This window comes from Cylas formicarius, unplaced genomic scaffold, assembly GCF_029955315.1.
Source record: "Cylas formicarius isolate icCylForm1 unplaced genomic scaffold, icCylForm1.1 PGA_scaffold_9__14_contigs__length_23061073, whole genome shotgun sequence".
Lineage (NCBI taxonomy): Eukaryota > Metazoa > Arthropoda > Insecta > Coleoptera > Brentidae > Cylas > Cylas formicarius.
Window position 1 is genome coordinate 6844761 of NW_026844365.1, and position 21413 is coordinate 6866173.

The following is a 21413-nucleotide window of genomic DNA, read 5'->3' on the forward strand; positions in this document are numbered from 1 at the left end:
TATACCTTCATATATTATTAGAGAAAAACTTTAGTTTTAAATATGTTTAAGGATCTCCACTCTTCTAATTATTAATCATCAAGCTAATATATGAATAAGATGCCTTCATGACCTGCTGACAACAAACAAATACTTAATAGTTATTTTATAATTTTAAACATTCACCTTTAGTGCAGATTGTGTCGTCATCGCATCAAACGGACCAATAGTTAACATCAACGGTTTTTGTCCCCTAACAATCATCAGGAGCAATATTCTTTTAATTTTTTCCTTTTGTTCATACCAGGAACTAGTGTATATAGCATTTGCTAAAGCTAGGCTCTGCAAGAACGACGAGATTTTTTTTTAATTGTTTAATAGAATACTTAATTCCAGTCGTGAAATTAATGAACTGCAAAACTCTACCTTCATCTGTATTTCGTTGGCGCTCCATCCAAATACAAATGTCTGAATGAATAGGAAACCTAAATAACACATCGGAGAAGCCACCATTTCGCCTTGCATCTACGAATTAAAAATCAAATCAATTCAATAATTGACAACGTCGGGGAGAACATTAATTATACTCTGCCTCACTTCCCCGGTAATTAGTTACGCTAACGTCCCCTTGAGTTCCAAAAATGTCAGCGAAAGTCAACAGTTATCTACTTCCATATTAAAAGTCAGGAATTTCTAATGTTTCAAATCGAGGTATCATCAAAATAATTAAAATATGTACAAAATTTTTTGATGTGGTTCAAAATATTTTTATTTATATTATATTTATATATAATAATATATAAATATTCGAATATTGAGAAAACAAGAAATAAGATATTATTATTAATTGGATTCTTGTCATTGTTCCTTTGCTTGACCCAACACAACTTGGGCTTTGATTTGATCATCGGGCATTTCCATAAAAAAAGGTCTCTCAAAAATAGATCAAATTTTATACTTAAAAACTTTTCCTTTTAATGGTAACAATGAGTTTTGCTAAATTTATGAAACTTTTGCTGCACGTGAATGAAAATTTATATCTCTCATTCTGCGTTTTACTTAAGTGTGGAAAATGTCACCCTTTACGGGTATCTTTGTTCATGTTAGATATAAGTAAAAATAATATTAGGGAATTCAATGTTGAACTTACCCTTATTAACTGAATGGAGACGGCGGCCACATTCAGGGAATTCATAAGGTATTCAAGCATCACCATATATTTAATAGACTCGTTCAAATTTGCAACGAACCTGAAAAAATGATTTCAACTAAGTACAAAACTGGATGTTGAAAATAATGTTTTCTTTTCCGAGAGCGATTTTGATCTAAGTATTTAATGTAATTGATTATTTCAACAGATATATTGATGAATATGGTTTCTTCAGCGAAGAAAATTAACAAATATTAGGATAAGCCGAGTGTTACTATTAACACCAGGAAGGTGTCAAATATTCCATGAAATCATACATTGGTACTGAATTGAAACTGCTTGAATTAAGCTCTAAAGAAACTAACTGGCGAAACAAGTTTAATGCGTCTTATTTAGAGCCACTTATTTGGGCCACTTATTTGGGCAGATGAGTCCATATTTTCAATCTCAACTGAAATTTTTAATTCGAAAAAGACCCATTACTGGAGAAACAAGAATAATAAAAAACATATGGTAGTTACACGTTGAGGTGGAAATTCTGTCAAAGTATGGTGCGCCATTTGGAGGTTCAGAATAATAAGTCTAGTATTTTTTGATGGGTACTTAAGTTCCCAACGCTACTTAGAGCTTTTAAATATTATACATCTCTTTGTTGAAAATGACTTGCCGAAAGGGAACCACGAAATTTAATTTGGCAGCAGGATGGCGCTATTTATCACAGAAGTCAAGAAATTAGCACCTATTTAAATGCACACTATAGAGAATGGATTGGGGAGAATGGTAGTTACGCCTGGCCTGTAAGGAGCAACGACTTAACTCCAATAGATTTTTTTCTATGGGGTACACTTAAAGATTTAGTTTATAAACACGAATCGTCAACTGCCGAGGATCTTAAACGTCGGATAAAAGAAGGTATCGGATATTTAAATGAGACTGAATCTGTTAGAAATGCCATCATGTATTTAAAAATCCCTTTATTCTGCTTGTATTGCCGGACATATTGAACAATTGTTACAATAATTTTTATGCTTTGTAAGCTATACACTTTACACAAAAAAATTCAACAACGTTATCGCTCATCCTTGGTCTTATTTTGTATAAATAATGCATACGTAATCTTTGGATTTTCATAAGCGCATCATAGTGGCAGCACTTTAGCACCTTGTTTTGTTCAAACGCCGTCATAGCCACTGACACTAACTGAACTTATATGGCAACAGCATATTATTTGTGATAGACAAATGATGTTTAAGAGAAAATATTTCAAAAAGTAAAAATATTGGGCATATGCAACCTTAAATAAAATTGCCTTAATTTTTAATGTTAAACGTGACAAGATTATAAAAATCTACAGTTTCCATTTAAAAGAAAGTTCTTTTAATTTCATTTTTAATCTTATTTTTCTAGTACCCTGTATTAATATGTATCGAAATTTCTTATGAAATCCGTTATTCCAGTCCTTCGTCGACAACAAAACTTACTCAAGTGAAGCAATAAATGCTTCCGAATGAAAAAATTGACAAATATTTTTAGGTCTTGGAAACATCATTTTTAGCATAAAAAATTAAAAATGTCAGCAACGATTATACTTGGGTATAGGACATTATGCACAAAATATGTTTAGAATGTTGTGTAGAATTCAAATATCAAGTAGTATACCACGTGTTCAAAATAAGAAAATTGATACTCGCCCACGAAAAATGAAACACCCTGTATATACAACATTAAAATAAATTGAAGGTTTGTAATACCCAAATTAACTTTTGTATTTAACTTTTGGCTCCATCCCTTATAGTTTCTGAAATAAGGATAAGATGAACGGCCCACCCTATAGAGTGCGTGCGTGTGTGTGTGTGTGTGTGTGTATGTGTGTGTGTGTTTGTTTGTTTGTTTTAACGCTAACCGTTGATGTTCCTGCGTTGTGTTACTTTTAAATGGCAAAAATAAAATTGTTGGAACTTACCTTATCACCTTTTGATGTTCATAAACCAATACTCTCGCCATATCCTCGTCACATGTGGACATTTTCTTAAATTTAATCTGCAGCTTTGTCAAAACCGAAGGGACGAACATTATGCTCGACAGGAAAATTAATTTGGTCGCGATAATAATAAAAATGTTAATGACGACGGAAATATCGTTAACGAGTTGTACGGATAGCCCATGCTTTGCTTTATCGAGTTTGTAATAGTACAACTCGAAAGGAAACTGTACTTCAACTGTTTCGTTGTGATCCTTGTTGAATTTCTCAATCTCGAATCTACGCTGAACGTTTTCTAAAATCATGCACGAACCAGTTCCTGTCGTCAGGACAAACAGGACCAGGTTTGATCTCCTGCAGAACTTCGCCTGCTTCTCGTAAAAATTTAAAGTTTCTCGATCGCCCGTCTGCAGTATCTGACGTTCTTCTTCGAGAATATACGAGATGATCTCCATCAGTTTGTTCCCTTGGCAGAGAACCGCAGAAAATTCTGCTACCGCCAGGATAATTATATCCGACAACTGCTTGAACCATTTTTCCGAATCTTTGGTGCCGTTTTGATCAACCGTAACCAGCACGAACTGGACACACATGGAACATAGCATCGATAGGAAGAAAACTTGTACAAATCCGGAGTAAAATAGGTAACATTTTTTTAGTGCGGTGTTGCGAGTTGGAAGGGCCATTCGCCAAATTCCTGCGAGAATCATGCAGAATTTCGGAAAATTTAAAAACTCCTGCTTCCGTATTTTGCCAGACATGGGTAAAAGATCGGTGTCGGCTACAAGAAATGCAGTGCATTAATTACATAATTTTTACGTAACCAAAGCTAACCAAAACTACTAAGTATAGTGGATTAATGACTAGAAAAAAATGTGGAAGGGCTCCAAAAACTACTTAATAGAGTGAACACAGAGTGCCAAAGCTATGTGCTATCCACCAACGAAACCAAATCAAAGTTGATGGTAATTTAATATATCCGCAGGAAAAAATTTATCTCGAGACTATGTCTAGTGGAACCTTCTTTAGGGCAGTGAAAACTACCGTCCGGAAACTGGTCATTTTGAAAAGAGCGAAATTATCAAATTTCCATTTGTTTAAACTCATGTGATACTGCGCTACTTTTTCGAGAAACAAAAGAGCCCGAAAATAAAATTTCAATAGGCCTTTTGATTTTTGAGATACGGAAGGTTTTTGGAAGCTGTTTTTTACACAGATTTCAATAAAGTACTCTGTACTCAGCAGACATTATTTTTCAATAGGCCACTCTGTATATATTTAAATAATGCGATTGGGTTTATCAAGAACAATTCAAAATTATTTAAAACTCTGCGGTTGTTTTTAATATTAAGGCTAGTATTTTAGTTTAGAATAATAATATTCGTTTTGCTAGTCATAATACTTAAACATAGTCAGTCAATAATTGAATTAATAAAGAATAAATAAAGTTAGATCAGGAAGTGAGTATCGATTGCCAAATTAACAGAGTTAAATTCTATTTACTTACCGCAAAACTCTTGCCTCTAATATTGTCGCCACTGAAACGACGAACACGAAATCCAAGGAACACAAAATGCTCCTTGGAGGATAAGATGCATCGCATGTTTTCGGTATTTTGTCAAAGGCGCGTATATTCCTCTACCGCGGTCTGTAATTATCGAAATCATAGGGCGAGTAAGCGACTTGGGGTTGTGCTTTGCCAACCTCCCGTGGAATAAGAAATAATCGTGGGAATTAAAAGCTTTAAGTCCACAAGTCTTCGTGGGTGTCGTAATGATGCGGGCAACACACCGATAGGTATATCGGAGATATTTATTTATTTATTTGTTGATCTGTTGATCATTAAAATTCATTGTAGTATTGATTTGACCATTGAAGGATTAAGTTGTGTTTTTGTTACCCTAGATAGTGCTAAACCGTAAAAATGCAATTTCCTTATTAAAAACTGTTATCAATAGTTATCTTTCTAGCATTTTGTACGATCTTATTTGGTTTGCCCCCAATTAGAATAGAATATTTTATTGTTTCTTGGACTATAAATTTGCTTTTTTTTTCACTCATCTGTCCTATTCATTGTAAATTATGATAATATCAACCTTCAGATACAAATTTACATTTTTTGTTGAAAAAAAAGTTGAAAATGTGATTGAAAACTAGCTTCTGACACAAACACTAAGACACCAACATCTCTATATTGGCGAATAAATCTGTGCAAGTTTTCCTATTATATAGCAATAAAAAATAAATAAATAAGTATATATATATATATATATATATATATATATATATATATATATATATATATATATATATATATATATATATATATATATATATATATATATATATGTATGTATATATATATATATAGATATATGTATATATATTTTTATTTGACATCGAAACTTGCCATAATGTCGTCCTTGTCCATCCTGAGAGAATCTAAAATCTGCCCGTAGAATTTTGGGCATCGACTCGATTTTTCCCTCGGAATAAGTTTCTTCTTTGTATCCTCGTTTATTGATGAATCGAGAATTTTGGACTTATATTATAATCCGACGTATTCATGACGACAGTGGCATTTCTTTTGTCTGCTGGCAATATACATCAAAGGGGTTACTGACAAAATCGGCCGAATATTACGGAAACACGACATATCAACGGCATACAAACCTGCTCATACCATCGGAGCAATACTAAGAAACCCAAAACAAAAAATTACTCTGGAAAACCAAGGAGTATACAGTGTAGCATGCGAATCGTGCAACCTGACGTATGTAGGACAAACCAACAGAAGGATTTCAGCCAGGCTCGAGGAACATCGTTTAGCCATAAGAAACAAACAAACAACATCTGCTTTGTTTCAGCACCAACATCAGACAGGCCATAAAATTGATTTCGGTACTTGCAAACAAATAGCTTATATTCTTGATTTTAAGACTAGGATTATACGAGAGGCCATCGAGATAGAAAAGTCCGGATACCTGAATACGAGAGACGACGCTCTGCATTTATCCAATACGTGGAGAACGATAATCAAACAACAGAGCGATACGCAGCAGCCAACGGGGACATCGCAACTACGATCGGTCGAAATTAACAACGCGATAATTCGGAGGGCGGAGCCACCTCCCCTCCCGCACAAGCAGCACCGTTACCATCTCCGCCGCAGGGTATAAATACCGTACGCACCGCCGATAACCTCCCAGTGTTCGAAGTGTTTTCGGAGCGCGAGTATTGAAGATGCCAAGTGAGATTCTGGCGAAACGTCTGCAGGATATATATATATATATATATATATATATATATATATATATATATATATATATATATATATATATATATATATATATATATATTAATTAACCAAGAATTAAATACATAATAAAATAAACACTCAATTTTACGAATTTATTATACGCAAAAAAGTAATCACTTGAGGTTATCCGACTTGACTATATGCAGAGCAAATGGCGGTGACCACTAAAATCAGGCAAAGCCAAGCAAAAATCCTTGCCTTTTGGTTAGTTGTAATTGTTCATCATTAGTGTGACGTATGAATACGATGCCTTCATAATCTGGAACAGCAATTAGTAAATTTCACTTTTTTATGGCTGCGATCTGATTATTTCAGTACATTTATATTGATTCTGCAGTTTTACCTGGATAGTTAACAGAGAGTTTTGAAAGTAGATAATTTTAATAGGATTTGAAATTTACTCACTAATTTTAAAGGTAAACTTTTTTAAAACCAAATGACCACTGGAAAAACTACCAGAGGAAATTTAAGGAAAAGATTTCATCTTTTATAAGAGTAAGCAACGCAAGGAATAAACTGCTCAAATCTTGAGAACTTTTGATAATTTTCATTTTTACTTTGGGAATTAGGACAGTTTATTATATGACTCTTCCGATATAAGAAAGTTAAAAACGGCTTTGGATAGATGCTTTTCATAAAATATATCATTAGACAATGTTTTTAAGTTAACCTCAATTTAATACACTGTGCTCTTTTATTAGAATAAATAGTGTCTCGTTCTTCTTTATTCACCATGTAAATCTAAATCGGTTCTTAAATTTCCAAATAGAAGACAATGAAAATGGGCTGCACTGTACCTTGATTTATATGTTAAAATTTTTTCAAAAGTTCTCTTTTTCTCGAACAATGATTAGAAATAAAAAAAACCAGATCTAATATATTGGATCTGCTTTCTAATATATTATTATTATTTTAGGAGCACTTTCTCATTAATTTAAAACTTTTTTGATGAAGTTAGGCACAGCCTAAAAGAAAGGTTATTCCTTGCTTTGATAGCCAGCTATCGACTAACTAGTTTGGTAATATGAGATGTGAGACTATGTGTACCTCTAGAAACACAAGCCTACTTTCCCCTATAGTGTATAAACGAAAATATATTTAACTTTTATCTTTTTTTAAATAATCCTAAAACAGCTCCCTCATTTTGAAGTATATTAAAATTAAAAAATATATACAAATTTACCATTAATGCAGATTGTGTCGTCATTGCGTCGAACGGACCAATAGTTAGAGTCAATGGACGCTGACATCTGATTAACATGGTGAGCAACGCTTTCTTCACTTTTTTGTTTTGTTCGTACCACGGGCTATTGTACAACGCCTCTGCCAGAGCTGAGCTCTATAGGAACACACTTTGTCAAACTTTCATGTAGTTTTGTAAAATAATTAGTTTACCTGCACTTGCAGTTCATTGGCGCTCCAGCCTAAGACGAACGTTTGCACAAACAGGAAACTGAAGTAGAAAATAGGCGAAGCTAACATCTTTCGATCGTACTGCAAGCGAGAATCCCAATGTGGGTATTTTTTTTTACAATTGGGTGCCATTAAGTGTTTGATTAACTGTGAACTCTAAACTCAAGGAAAACTTTCATGAGTATGAAAACATTTTTTATAACCATAAAGCTTAGAACTCCTTATCTTGCTCTATGGATGCAAGAACTAGCCCTTAGATGTCGTGTTGAATGGATGCAATATCTCTTTTTTCTTTCGTTTATGATTCAACAGGCAAGTCATGACTATTTATGGTGTGTTGAAAGGAGAGGCCGTGTATAGAAGAAGAAATATAAATTTTATTTTTCTCACGTTCTCTCATCGTTGCAGATAATATTGTTCTTCCTGTGCGAGCTTTTTTTTTGGATAATTGTTACATTATTAATGATATTTTTTATAATGATATTTTATATTTCCAAAGACAGCTGCAAAATTTTATTGGATTAGTCAAAATACATGATAGGTACAACGGACCTTAACTTCAAGGACAGATTCTTAAATAACCAAATAATCAGGTGTCCAAGTCGTCGGTCATCATCATCATCACTTAGATTCGCCAAGAATGTTAGCGGACTTATTATTCACATCCCTAATAACACTTAGATTAATCTTTTTATTAGCCAACTCAAGGAAACTAACAATAATTTTGAGAGCATCAAGAAAATAGTTATTAAATTAAAATTCTCCGAAATCACCTCCTAAGCAGCATTATAAGTATCGGCAGAATCCGAAATGCGTCACTGGTAGAAAACTTTTTTGGTTTCAAAAACTAATTTTTTATGTTTTTTGTGAGCCTCTGTGTACACCTCGTTCAATACTGGAGTGCTTAAGAACAAACAGATTCTTTAAATTAACACTACACACTTTAATTTCATTATTAATCCAGCAAAATATAACTTTTTTTTCTGGAAAAAATGGTATAAAAAAACTTCATAAAAACTATTAAGGTCCGTCTAGAAACGAAGGAATTGCTCAAAATCTAAATTTTGGAATCACTGAAGGTTCTATCAACACCTAATTGTCAAAAACACAGAATCGTTACTAAAATTTACAAATGGGTGGTAAATCAATAATTATTAACACGATTTCATCTACTTTAGTGCGAAAGTATTACAAAAGGTCACGAGCTATAAGGTCTTACCGTTATAAACTGAATCGAGACTGCAGCAACATTCAGCGAATTTAAAAGATACTCCATCAATATGAGATACTTTATCGAATCATTCAGTTCTTTCACAAATCTGAAACATAAGTCGCGTTGCGTTATCAAGCAGAAACATTATCAAAGGACCAAAGTGTTTTACGCAATTTACGTGGAAATTTTATTTATTATGACAAGATGTTCCTCTGACAACAAAGTTTTAACACCATTTATTTTGATAAAGAACTATTTAAGTTTATTACAAGAAGGATCATCTTCGTCTCGCAACAAGGGGATACTTACGAATTTCTGTTAGATTTCGTATAGCTTGAAGCTACTAAGAGAATATGCAGCAAAACAATAATGATATTTACTTACAAATTTCAACCAGAGCATTTCGGTTCTTCACCTTGAGTTGTTATGAAAAAAGTATCTCGAATAGTGCCACATTGTTTAGAATTCAAGAATTTCTTGCATTATTTCTAAATTACCATTATTTGAAAACTGTATTAATCTTGTGTATCATCTACGTAAAGGTATATATTGCAAAATCGCAGCCAAGATGTTAGTCACAAATTTAGTAAATGGAAGACGAATCTTCTCGAACACAACACGTAATTGGTACCGCAAATGACACAATACAATTCTGGATTTATTCTATGGAGCGCTTGACTTTTATCAGAGGCTATAATTATGTGACATTTGTCTAAAACCCAACTGATTTAAAGAAAATGTATTGTATTTTTGCAGAAGCTCTCTAATATGATAATTCATTATTGTTTCAATGATTTTTGATGATACTGCTGGTATATGGTCTATCTTTTATGGATAAAGAATAATAACTGTTTATTATTTGTAAAAAAAAGCGTAATAAACAGATCTTTAAATCATCTTTTTAAATTTTTATAATTACACCTCTTTTCATTTTTGAATTAAAATTTGAAAAAAAGTAAATTTTTTTGACCCCATAGAACAATTGGTTATTGAATTAGTTTTGCGAGACAGTAAGTTGTTTTAAACACGTGACTCAGATACACAAAAGCGCAAATAATCTCTCTATCTAGAACGCTAAGTAAAATTAACAAACTATACGCCACCGAAATTATTTTGACTTTGACCTTCTTTGGTACTTTATTACCTGTTGTAATCTTTCGATAAGTCTAATAGTAATTTGTCGATCAAATTAGGAGCTAATTTTTTCAAAGAAACTTGAACTGTAATGCTTTTTATAAAACTTCTGAATTCTTCCTGAGTCGGTTTTTGTTGACTCGAACTAGCTAACGTTTCGCCAATCATACTGTTGGCTTCTTCAGAGCTTGACGGCGGAACAAACCTCTACTGGTTCTTCACTATCACCAGTCATCGTGAATATATTTATGGAAGCCTTTAAGAAGACACCTTCCATCTAAAACCAAAATTATGGAAACGCTACGTCGATGATAATTTCATGGTCCGAAATCCATAGCAGATGTATAATAATAATAATATGTCTTTATTCATGTTGACAGAATATTTACAAAAACTTATAAAGTAGGTGGCGGTATTCAACAGAGTTGCTCATACAACCACCAGATTAACCAAATAACATATAAAATATCCAAAACACAGACTAAGAGAATAACAAGATAACCAAAGTATATCATTATAACGAGAGTAATGTACGATTGTCACAGATTACTGTAGTACAAGATTACTCATGCTTAATAGAACGGTAGAAAGTAAATAACTTTTCATTGAAAATTGAGATCGTGGGGGCACATCTGACACTGAAACTGAAACATTTTGAGGCCTGGTACGTAAAAAAACATTGAAATAAGGTTGTACGATGCTTAGGTACCCTAAGGAGTTCACGACTACAAGTTAGCCTGTTATGGGTATGGACTCCTCTAACCAACTTTTCATATAAATAGATAGGATCGCGATGGAGTATAATTTTATATAAAAAACGGCAAAAATTAATTTCACAAACACAAAACTTTGATGCTTCGCCCGCCAATACGACACTATGAACGCGATTTGCAAAGTAGTTTTTAAAAAAAATTAAAGTTACATCACCCAGACCAAAATATCTAAGCTTAGCAATTAAAACTTTACGAACAACGGTGTCGAAAGCCTTGCTATATATAGTCCAGTAGAATTAAACAAGTGTTTTCGAAGTTGTCGTGAGCTTTAAACAAATCATCCACAATTGTCAACAGAGCGGAGGCAGTACTGTGGTTAGCACGAAAGCCTGACTGAGTGCAGGGTAGAAGCCCTCTGTTCCTCGAAAAGGACACCAACTGCCTACAGACTATAGACTCCAATACTTTCGACATTGTAGGCAGTATAGTAATAGGACGAAAGTGTGATATGTGGCTAGGAAAAGTGCGTTTGGGAACGGGCACCACACGACCTACTTTCCAGGCTGTGGGAAAGTTACCGGTAAAGATACATTTGTTCATAGTATATGTAATGTGAGGGCTCACACCATCAGCGCTAACAGCATTGCTCCTAAAGCCCAAGATTATTTTCTCGACTTCCTCTGAGATAACCGGTTCAAAATCTAAACGCACACAATGATCTCCCAAAAATTTATTAGCATAAGTGTGTTCAATAAGCGAATCATAGCGATTACCATTAGGTTGGGAAGCATTGAAAAAGAGACTACAAAAATCTTAAGCGTTTCCAAAATCATCAGCCCCCGATTGGGGGTTTTTCGCAGTGCTAACATTAAGATATTTTTCTTTTGATCATGCTGAAAATAATATTTCAAGTAGGCTTTCTTTTCATTTTTAACTACCATATTTGCCCAGTTTCTTAACGTTTTGTACTCATTATACACCCTAACATACGTTTTACCATTGAAATAGAAACTAATAACAACCTCCCATTCTTACATGTTCTTATGAATACAAAATCAGACCTAACATTGGGTCATTGTATTTATAGAAAACCTACGACCACAGACCAATACCTTAATGCATTGTCACATCACCATCCGGCCCAAAAATCATCCATTATCAACTCTCTTGTTTACAGAATCGTAAAACTATTTCAATCCTAGTCATCGAACCCAGAATTAAAACACCTGACCTCTGCTCTTCTCTCTAATAATTTCCACATTAAAACCAGATTTACCACTTGTCCAAAAATCTCTCATCATCTTCGATTCGTCAAAGACAAAATTTCATTTGAGATGCCAGGAGTTTACAACATGCCATCCATATGCGGCAAAAAATACATTGGAGAGACTGGACGAAAAATATAAACTAGGCTCAAAGAACATGAAGGAGCTTTAAGACTAAGACAAATAAACTGATCGGCAGTTGCAAACACAATCACGAAACCGGACATACCAACGAAAAATCCGAGAGACTATGGAAATCTATAAGCAACTTAATAATCTTAACCGCGACTCAGGTCTCTACCTGTGGCCAATATGGGAATCAGTCATCCAAGACTGTGTTTATGCCCCTCATTTAGCTCCGCCCCCCTCAAACAATATAAAAGCCGCTACCGTCAGGCTACAGTTCAGTCAAGCTATGAAGAAGCCAACAGCAAGAGGAATCTAGAAGATCTTTACAATTATGCTGTGTCGTTTTTTTTTCTTGTATTGGTACTCTTTAGCACCCTAAAAGTACAAGCTTTTTATACAAAAAAAGGCTGACGTTTTGTATGTAAGATTTAGGAGGTATCTGAACCCCTGTCATATTGTCTTATTTTGTAAGAAAATCTAAATTTAGATAATTTTCTAAGCACTCCATAGTAGTACTGACAGAGCCATGTTTTGTGAGTCGTATGTTAGTATATAGCCCCAGATTTATTACATGAGTTTTAAACCCTGTATCAGCCTCATTCATTGTTAATTTTGGATGATTTCAGCCATAGTTTACCTATTTTGTGGTCAAAATAATATACGCACTGAAGACCTTAGAATGCTACATAAGTAATAATTTGATATAAAGTATTATCAATCCAACGTGGCAACCATGCAAAATTGTAAGAGGAACATTTCAAGATGTCAAGATGGAGTTGTCTCTTGTCTCGACAATTAAACCCGAGGGATATGTGCTCGTTTGTGGGAAACTTTCAAAAAGCATTTGGTTCACCCTGTATAAAGTATAAATGTTACTTACTCGATGGTGCGCAGATGCTTCCTTATGAGAGATCTCAAAGTTGCAAACACGTCCTTGTTGTAGGACGCCATTTTCACAAACTCAATTTGTAATTTCTTCAACACCGACGGCACGAATATGATGCAGGAAATAAAAATCAATTTCGTCGATATAATTAAAAAAACGTTTATAATAATCGACACGTCGTTGACCAGGAGAAGAAACATCGCGTGTTCTTGTTTGTTCAGTTTATAGCAGTACAGTTCGAATGGAAAAGGCTTTGCCAAGCTGGCGTTCTGTTCCGCGTTGTACTTTGCAATCTTCAATTGGCGCCAAAAGTTTTCCAGTATCATACACGAGCCGGTCCCAAGAGTAAATGTGAAGATGGCCGTGTTGGTGATCTTGCAAAATCTCGCTTGCTTGTTATAAGACTGTAGGATGTCTCTATCTCTGGATCTCGCGATATCTTCTTCCTCCGCGATGATGTAGGATACGATTTGCTTCACTTTGTCACCTTGGCAAAGAATCGAAGCAAATTCCACTACCACCAAAGGTATGATGTCTGACAACTGCTTGAATAGTTTTTCGGGAGACTTGTCCGCATTCTGATCGGTCAATACCAAAGCAAACTGGACGCCCATGGAAATTAATATCGTTACGAAATATACTTGGACGAATGCGGAATAGAAACCGTATAGCTTGATCCTCGAAATACTTTGCGTAGGTAACGGCAAACGCCATATTCCGGCGCAAATCATGCAATACTTTGAAAAATTTAAGATAGACCTTTCCTTCAGTTTAACGGCCATGGGACCTAAGTAAGACCACCTGAAAAACAAATTTGCAATTTTTGCATTTCCATCAGCAAGGACGTGAGATAAGTTAGGAATTCGTTAATAAAATGTCCTTTAATTTAACTTTCCATTAAAAAAAATAAAGAACTTAGCACACAAAATCATTTGTCGTGTGCACTTGAAATTGCAACACCCAGTATAATAAGCTAGAATGTTTTGTAGATTAATTGCCTTCATCAAATGTAGAGCTTTCCTAATTTCACCAGTGTTATGGACAAGATATCTATAACCCGATAACGAACTATAACGAACAGAAAAATAGTTAAATAGAAAAGTGGCATTGTTTCATCAGACCTTTTGAAATTTTAATTTTCTTTTATAGTCCTTCTAGCGTAAATACCGGCTTTCTTATTTGAAATAGAATACCACGTATGGTATGAATTTTTAGATATATCTCATACCAAATCTTGCCCTATTTGATAATGTTAGTTTTGCAGTTGGTTGTATTCCCGACTAAAGTTGGCTGAGATTAGGCGTTATTTAAAGCAGATCAAAAAATAGAAATAGGCAACTACATATGGACCAATTTCAATTATTCCGAATGTTTTTTGAAAAAGTGGTCAAAGTGAGAGTGGTTGGATTTTTAGATAAGCATACAATTATATCTAAAAGACAGTTCGCTTTACAGAAACACAAATCGAAAGGAGATACACTGCTTCATACATTTATAATGCAATAGATACCAGAAAGCAATATGTCATGGCAAATAGATAAAAAAAAAATCGAAAAATATGGATTCAGAGGTAGTGAGTTAAACCTTCTAAAAGACTACCTGAAAAATAGAAAGCAATTTGCGAATATTGGTGGCTTTAAAAGCAAAACAACCGTCACATACGGTGTTCCGCAAGGAACAGTATTGGGTCCAGTGCTATTCAGAATCTATATAAACGATCTGGAAGCAACTATATTTAGTTTTGCAGATGACTGGGATCAACTAAGGTGCATTGTAGAGCGAGATTTTAGCAGTATTAGCAAGTGGTTTAGGTAAAATAATCTGACTTTAAACAACACTAAGACATCTTACTCTAATACTCTACATTTTGAAAAATTCTAATCTAGAAAATATCTGGGCATAATAGTCATCTAAGGGAGGACAAACATTAGAACTTTGGCTAATACAAACAAGATAACGACACACCTTGTATATAATTCACACAATGTTCGAAATATATGATTTTTTCGAACAGAGTAAGTTATTTTCAAGAAAATACTTGTTTTCTGAAACCATGTAGTACGTGGCAAATATAAATGACGTCATCGCGTCTAGATTGAGGGCGACAAATTGTGATTTTCATTTGGATTTTTTCAAATATCTCGAACAGCGTATGTGATAGACGAAAATCGTAAATACAAACATTATAGCTGTCGATGTGGCCTATAACACTATTTAAACCAATTAGAGATATTTTTTAAGTCTTTTGATATCCGGTTAATAATTTACTGTCGGAAAGGACAATTTTCAGGGTCTTTCAGATTTTTGTTTATAATTGAAAAAATGATTAAAATAAAAGTTGCAGTAATAGATCTTCTGCTGGTTAAAGAATTTTACCGACAAAGTTAATAGTTTTTTAGAAAACATTTTTTCTCTGGGAACCAAAATAACCCAAAAAATATTATAGTTCTCTGCCAAATCTAAAGTCAGTAGCTGCAAACGCAGGGCACCTGTTACGTTTTTTAATATTGCACGGAATATCGCGAACCCCTGGAGAATAGGTAAAAACTTTAAATACAAAAGTTTTAGCTGCCACACGGGCAATATTTTGGTGAAAAACAAATTAGCATCTAAATCATAGTCCTCTGGACCTTTTTAAAGTTTTTTTTTTTTTGAATTTGGGTCTTGGGATTTGGTCCGTTATTTATTAATAGGCTTTATTTCGAATTGACAAATTTATTGCTTGACCTTTCGGTCATTTCGATCAGAACATTCTGGTCATCTACAAAATTATTTTTTAAGTCACAGCGATTATGTGTCTTTTGTTTTTTGTTTTTAAACTTTCATAAAAGTAAATGGACAAAATAAATAAAGGTAATGGACAAATATAAGTAAATGGACATAAAAGCATAATACATATGAATAGTATGATATTAAAGGTGATTAAAAAAATTGTATAATATGTTGTTCGTCAAATATACGTGTGTGTACCGGTCCGTATATAGTTTAACCGAAGAACAAATCATTTTCGCTTAAGGTATGCTCTATTATAAATAAGAAAACTGGTATATCCCTTAGAAAATCGGAACACTCTGTATACATGAAAAATTTACATATAACAAGTATAGATGAGACTATGCTACTTTTACATATTTATTTTTCAATCTATTATCTATTTGTTTTCTTGTCTACTTTAATATTTTCATGAAATTTAAAAAAGTTACAGCCAATCGAAATGTTATAAATTGAACGCTTTGTGTTTGTATTTTTTTCTTACAAGTATCCTATCAGCACGCCTTTTCATTTTCAGTGTGGTATTACCTGCATTTAAACAATGAATGTGGTTTTAGTATTATTTTGGTCACTCTGTAATCCTTTTTTATACCTAGCGAAGTTTAATTACTCCTTGGATAATTAATTATTGTTTCGGATAATATAATTAGATCTTTAATTCGGTAGATTAAGTACTTAAAATTTCAAAACAAAAATCTACTTTCTACTACCTCCGCTGACTATCAAACACTCGCGTAAACCTAATATTAGTTAAGGGTGCAGTTCAAATGGCCAATTATTTTAAATTTTAATTAAAACGCTCAAACAAACAAAACAATGAACGCTCACCTAGTTTATCGGTATCTTTCGCGAACACGGGTACGCCAAAGTTTGACTGATTTCTGAGATTTCTATGGGCGAAGAAAACATCGTCATCCCTTTGATAGACAAAAGCCTGTCATTGAAACTCTTCCTAGGGGATAATCATTTGCACTACGATACAAGCGAAACGGATTTATCGCGTATATATATATTTTTCTACAGTGCCCTGTAATTACTGAAATAAGAGGGTTGGTAGCAAAAACGTTTTCCTTTGCACGCGAGATCGAATCACTACGAGACACCCGACTATGCCTTCCGATTGGTTTTCTTAGAAGCTGTTGGTGTTTTAGGTAACGTACGAATTTTTCGTGTGGTTTTTACAAGAGTTCTGCAAAATTACTCTATTTTACTTTCTCTATAATCTATTGAAATTAAATAAACTAAGCAATTATTTTCAAAAAATATTAAATATGGGGAAAGTCATATTTGTCTCACTTATCGGATATTTGCCAGAGTGTTAGTTTTCTTTTGTCCTCATTTGGTCTGGCTGTGTTACAAAATTGTCTTAAAAACCTTAAAAAATTATAAATTATTAATATATAATTTTTTTTATAATATTGTAGTGGTAGATCAGTTTAAATGGGACTTTCAATGGATAAACAAACTCTTTACTAAATGCTAAATATTTTTTACGAAATTGCTTTAAAAAAATTAAATGGCCTAAACTTTTCGGTTTGGTTATCTTCCAACCTAAAAAACTATATAATTCTTATGAAAAAAGCGCATAAAAAATAAGTCAAGTCACTCAGGGAATTTTCGAGGTCGAGATATCTATGCGAAGGTTTGCTATGCACAGTATATCCGTAGTGCTGAATAGCCTGCAACTGCAACACAAAAACATTCTAGTTTTTGTAAATTGGCAAAGGAAGAGCTCTAGAAAATAACAGAACTGAAACTAAATAAATCAGAAGAAGACTGTAATGAAATAGAATAACATCAGAAAAGATATGACAGTTTCAATCTTCACAAAAAAAGAAAAGAAGCTGCTGGAATTTACTAAGACAGGGAACCATTGTTGACATGTTTGCAGATTGCTTGTCCACAGTTCATTCCAATGATCATCTGTCAACTGTCAACTCTTGACATTAAAATGTTCTTGGTATGAACGTTCATAGATATAAGAAAGTGACCAATTGCTTTTGAATGGGAATATCCAAGGGTGGTCATTAACATACAATGCAACAAGATTATTACCTAAAGTTTCGGAATTTAAATTCTGGTAAAATTGTGGTCCGTAATAGAAAAGAAATTTATATCTACCTGTGTTTAATATTCTTTGGTTTGGTGTACTACTTAGTATAAATTTATTAATATTGTTTAGTTTAGTTTCCTAATAAAACAAACAAACAAACAACAAACAAACAAAAAAATAATTAAATTCTAAGCAAAGTATGACCGGGTCTTTCCTTAATTCGTTTCAGTTAGTCACTTTCTTATATCTATGAACAGACTTTACCCAAAAACTTTTTAAAAAACTCCAGTTTTAAGCTTTCTGGACCATTGAATCATATTTTTAACCTTTGACTTCAAACTGACGCATTTCCAGAATTCTGGAAAGAAAATTTCCTGAAAAATAAAGCCAGCGAGAAATCTGTGGTTACCAATTATCGACCCCAAAGTATTTGAGAGCTTGAGTTATTGATCTGAAATTTAATTTGTATTGTTTTTTAACTTATTTCTTAACTTATTGCGAATTGTAAGCGTTACATTTGTGGATAAATAAATGAATTAAAAATTGGCACATACTATAGATTGACTTGCTTTATTTTTTTTGTTTTTTGTTCTTGTCCTGGCAAGTGTCTCCTGCTCAAGTTATCTACTTTAGTTCCTTTTTTATTCAATATCGTAAAATTTATCTCATGATGGTCAGAACGATGATCGTCTATAATATTTTCTGTTCCTTTTTACGATATTTACAATTCCTTATTTTATATTTAAAATTTAGAGTATATGTACGAATTGATTTTGATTGGATCGTTTTGATTTTCATTCTCTGTCGAACTCGGAAACCTTTTTCTCTTTTCCTTGAACCATCATTACCTTCAATTTTACTCGTGGAAGCCATATTGGGATTTTGCGGATTTCGATAGACACTTTTATCAAATTCTTTACGACTACAATATACTCTAGCAGGCCCAAAGATAACAAATAATAAATAATTATATATTAATTTCGTTTTAAAAATATGGAGATAATCTAAGGAAAATTTAATCTATAAGATAAGGGTTTACGGGGTGGTCACGGATAGTGTTCCGAAGAAAAAAGTAAATAATAAATTTCCTACTTGGTACATTCCAAGTACGAGAGCGCTTATTAAAGAAAAATATAAACTACACCAAAGATGGAAAAAGTACAACAATCCTGTTGATTATGTCATATTCTCTAATTTGAGAAGGAAGGTCAGAGCTGCAATAAGCACAGACTACAAAAACTATGTTAAAAACACTGAAAGTAATCTGAAAGATAATGTGAAATCATTCTGGAGCTTTGTAAATAATAAAAAAAAAATAAAAAAACATACCAAAATCAGTAACGTATCAAAATCGTAGTTTTTATACTAATGTAGATATCTGTGCAGCATTCTCTGATTTTTTTTCGAGTGTCTATGAACCTGATACAACTCCTTCGAGAATTCCGTTGTTAGAACCGCCATGTGACACTGTTGTTTTAAATTTCAAATCCGAGGACCAAATCAGGATCCAGCTAAGTAAGCTTGATATAAATAAAGGCCCTGGACCTGATAACCTACCCCCGATATTATTCAAATCATGTGCTGAATCTTTAGTGCAGCCACTTTTTATTATTTACAATAAAAGTTTATCTGAAGGGCAGTTTCCAACTATTTGGAAGTGTGCCAAAATAATACCTGTGCACAAGAGTGGCAGCAAGGTTGACGTCACAAACTACCGACCTATATCTATTATTCCCGTTCCAGGGAAAATGCTGGAAGCTATAATTACCAATGAGTTATTTTTCAAATTAAAACATGCTCTTGGAGATACACAACATGGTTTTTTTAGGGGTAGGTCGGTTGCTACCAATCTCTCACTATATGTCCAGGATGTTGCTGAGGCGTTAGATAATAGGGTGCAGATAGATGCCGTGTACACCGACTTCTCAAAAGCTTTTGATAAGGTTCACCACCCAACAATGTTGATCAAATTAAAAAATTTCGGTGTACACGGTTGTCTTTATAAAATTCTTCAATCCTACATCAGTCCTCGGACTCAGTTTGTAGAATTGAATTCTGCAAAATCCCAAACGACCCGCATCCCATCTGAAATTCCTCAAGGGTCCCATTTGGGACCATTGTTATTTTCACTGTTTATCGCAGATGTCAGTAAATGTTTTCTTTTTGCTAAATCAGCATCATACGCAGATGATCAGAAATCATACGCGCCCGTGAAAAGCCTTAACGACTGTCATAAGTTTCAAGAAGATCTTGATCGTTTTTATGAATACTGTGTAAAAAATCGTCTATTTTTAAATATTGATAAATGTTACTGTCTTAAGTTCAGCAGGCGGATAAATGATATAAACTTTGACTACACATTCAATGGTGTAAAAATAAAAAAAGTAGAGCAGATTAGGGATCTTGGAATAACTATAGATGTAAAATTAAGTTTTGATATCCACATTGAGAATATAGTAAAAAAAGCTTATAAAAATTTAGGTTTTATATTAAGAGTTAGCAAGGAATTTCAGGATCACAAATCGCTTATTATTCTATACAATTCCTACGTTCGATCTCACCTTGACTATGGCGGTGTGATATGGAGTCCTCAGTATCATAAATATATAGACATAATCGAGAGAATGCAAAAAAAGTTTGTTTTCCATTTAAATTTTAGATTTAACCGTAACTTACTAACTCATTCGTATGAAGCTAGTCTTAATTTCTACCATATACTGAAGTTATCTGTTAGAAGAATTATCTCCAGTGTTACTGTTGGAAAAATTATCCTTCAATGCCAGAGTCGTTATAACAAGAACTCCTTCATTATTTTACGTGCCTAGATTTAATACAAACTTAGGTAACAATTCCCCAATATCTCTTTTACATAGACATTACAATAATTATTTTTCGCACATTGACATCTTTGCGTTATCACTTAATTCGTTTCGAAATCAGGCAATTAGGGTTTTTCTATAAATTTATTTTAATTTTTGATTTGTTTTCCTTATTTTTTCACATTTGTTTTTTGTAATTCACGCACTTAATATACAGTGTTAGTTTTGGTTTAGTTTGGTAAGTTTGATTGTTATTATTATTATTTTTTTTTATCTTCTGCTTATCGTAGATATAGGTAGGTACTTACTTATAAGTTTTACTTTGTTAATTAAATAATGGTATAATTGTTAGTGTGTCCTTGTAAATTGTGAAGTTAGTTCTTCATGTTAGGGCACCTTTGTAATAAATAAAGATAACAATCATTATAGATCTTGAGATAAGAATTGAGATTAGATGTGTTAACTTCTGGTTAAGAGGACAGAGGCATATAAGAAGATTCATTTTTTCTACTCCCGTTTGTAAAATGTCTAATTCCACACCCATCTAGCCTGCTACAAACGTCACTTTACCACGTCATTTTCGTTTC

The 21413-nt window shown here is 33.3% G+C and overlaps 2 protein-coding genes across 2 annotated transcripts; both read right to left on the reverse strand.

Moving 5' to 3' along the window:
- Positions 1-64: 64 nt before the first annotated feature.
- LOC132707765 (odorant receptor 45b-like) lies at positions 65-4745 on the reverse strand. The gene is made up of 6 exons (XM_060679706.1): positions 4618-4745; positions 3093-3891; positions 1130-1229; positions 406-504; positions 166-321; positions 65-112 (listed from the first exon to the last, which is right to left on the reverse strand). Exons 2-6 carry the CDS (start codon positions 3869-3871, stop codon positions 65-67), a joined length of 1182 nt encoding a protein of 393 aa, XP_060535689.1. The 5' UTR covers positions 3872-3891; positions 4618-4745.
- Positions 4746-6521: 1776 nt separating this feature from the next.
- LOC132707552 (odorant receptor 45b-like) lies at positions 6522-16917 on the reverse strand. Its single transcript, XM_060679452.1, has 6 exons — positions 16783-16917; positions 13177-13983; positions 9062-9161; positions 7825-7923; positions 7613-7768; positions 6522-6688 (listed from the first exon to the last, which is right to left on the reverse strand). Exons 2-6 carry the CDS (start codon positions 13962-13964, stop codon positions 6635-6637), a joined length of 1197 nt encoding a protein of 398 aa, XP_060535435.1. The 5' UTR covers positions 13965-13983; positions 16783-16917; the 3' UTR covers positions 6522-6634.
- Positions 16918-21413: the final 4496 nt, after the last annotated feature.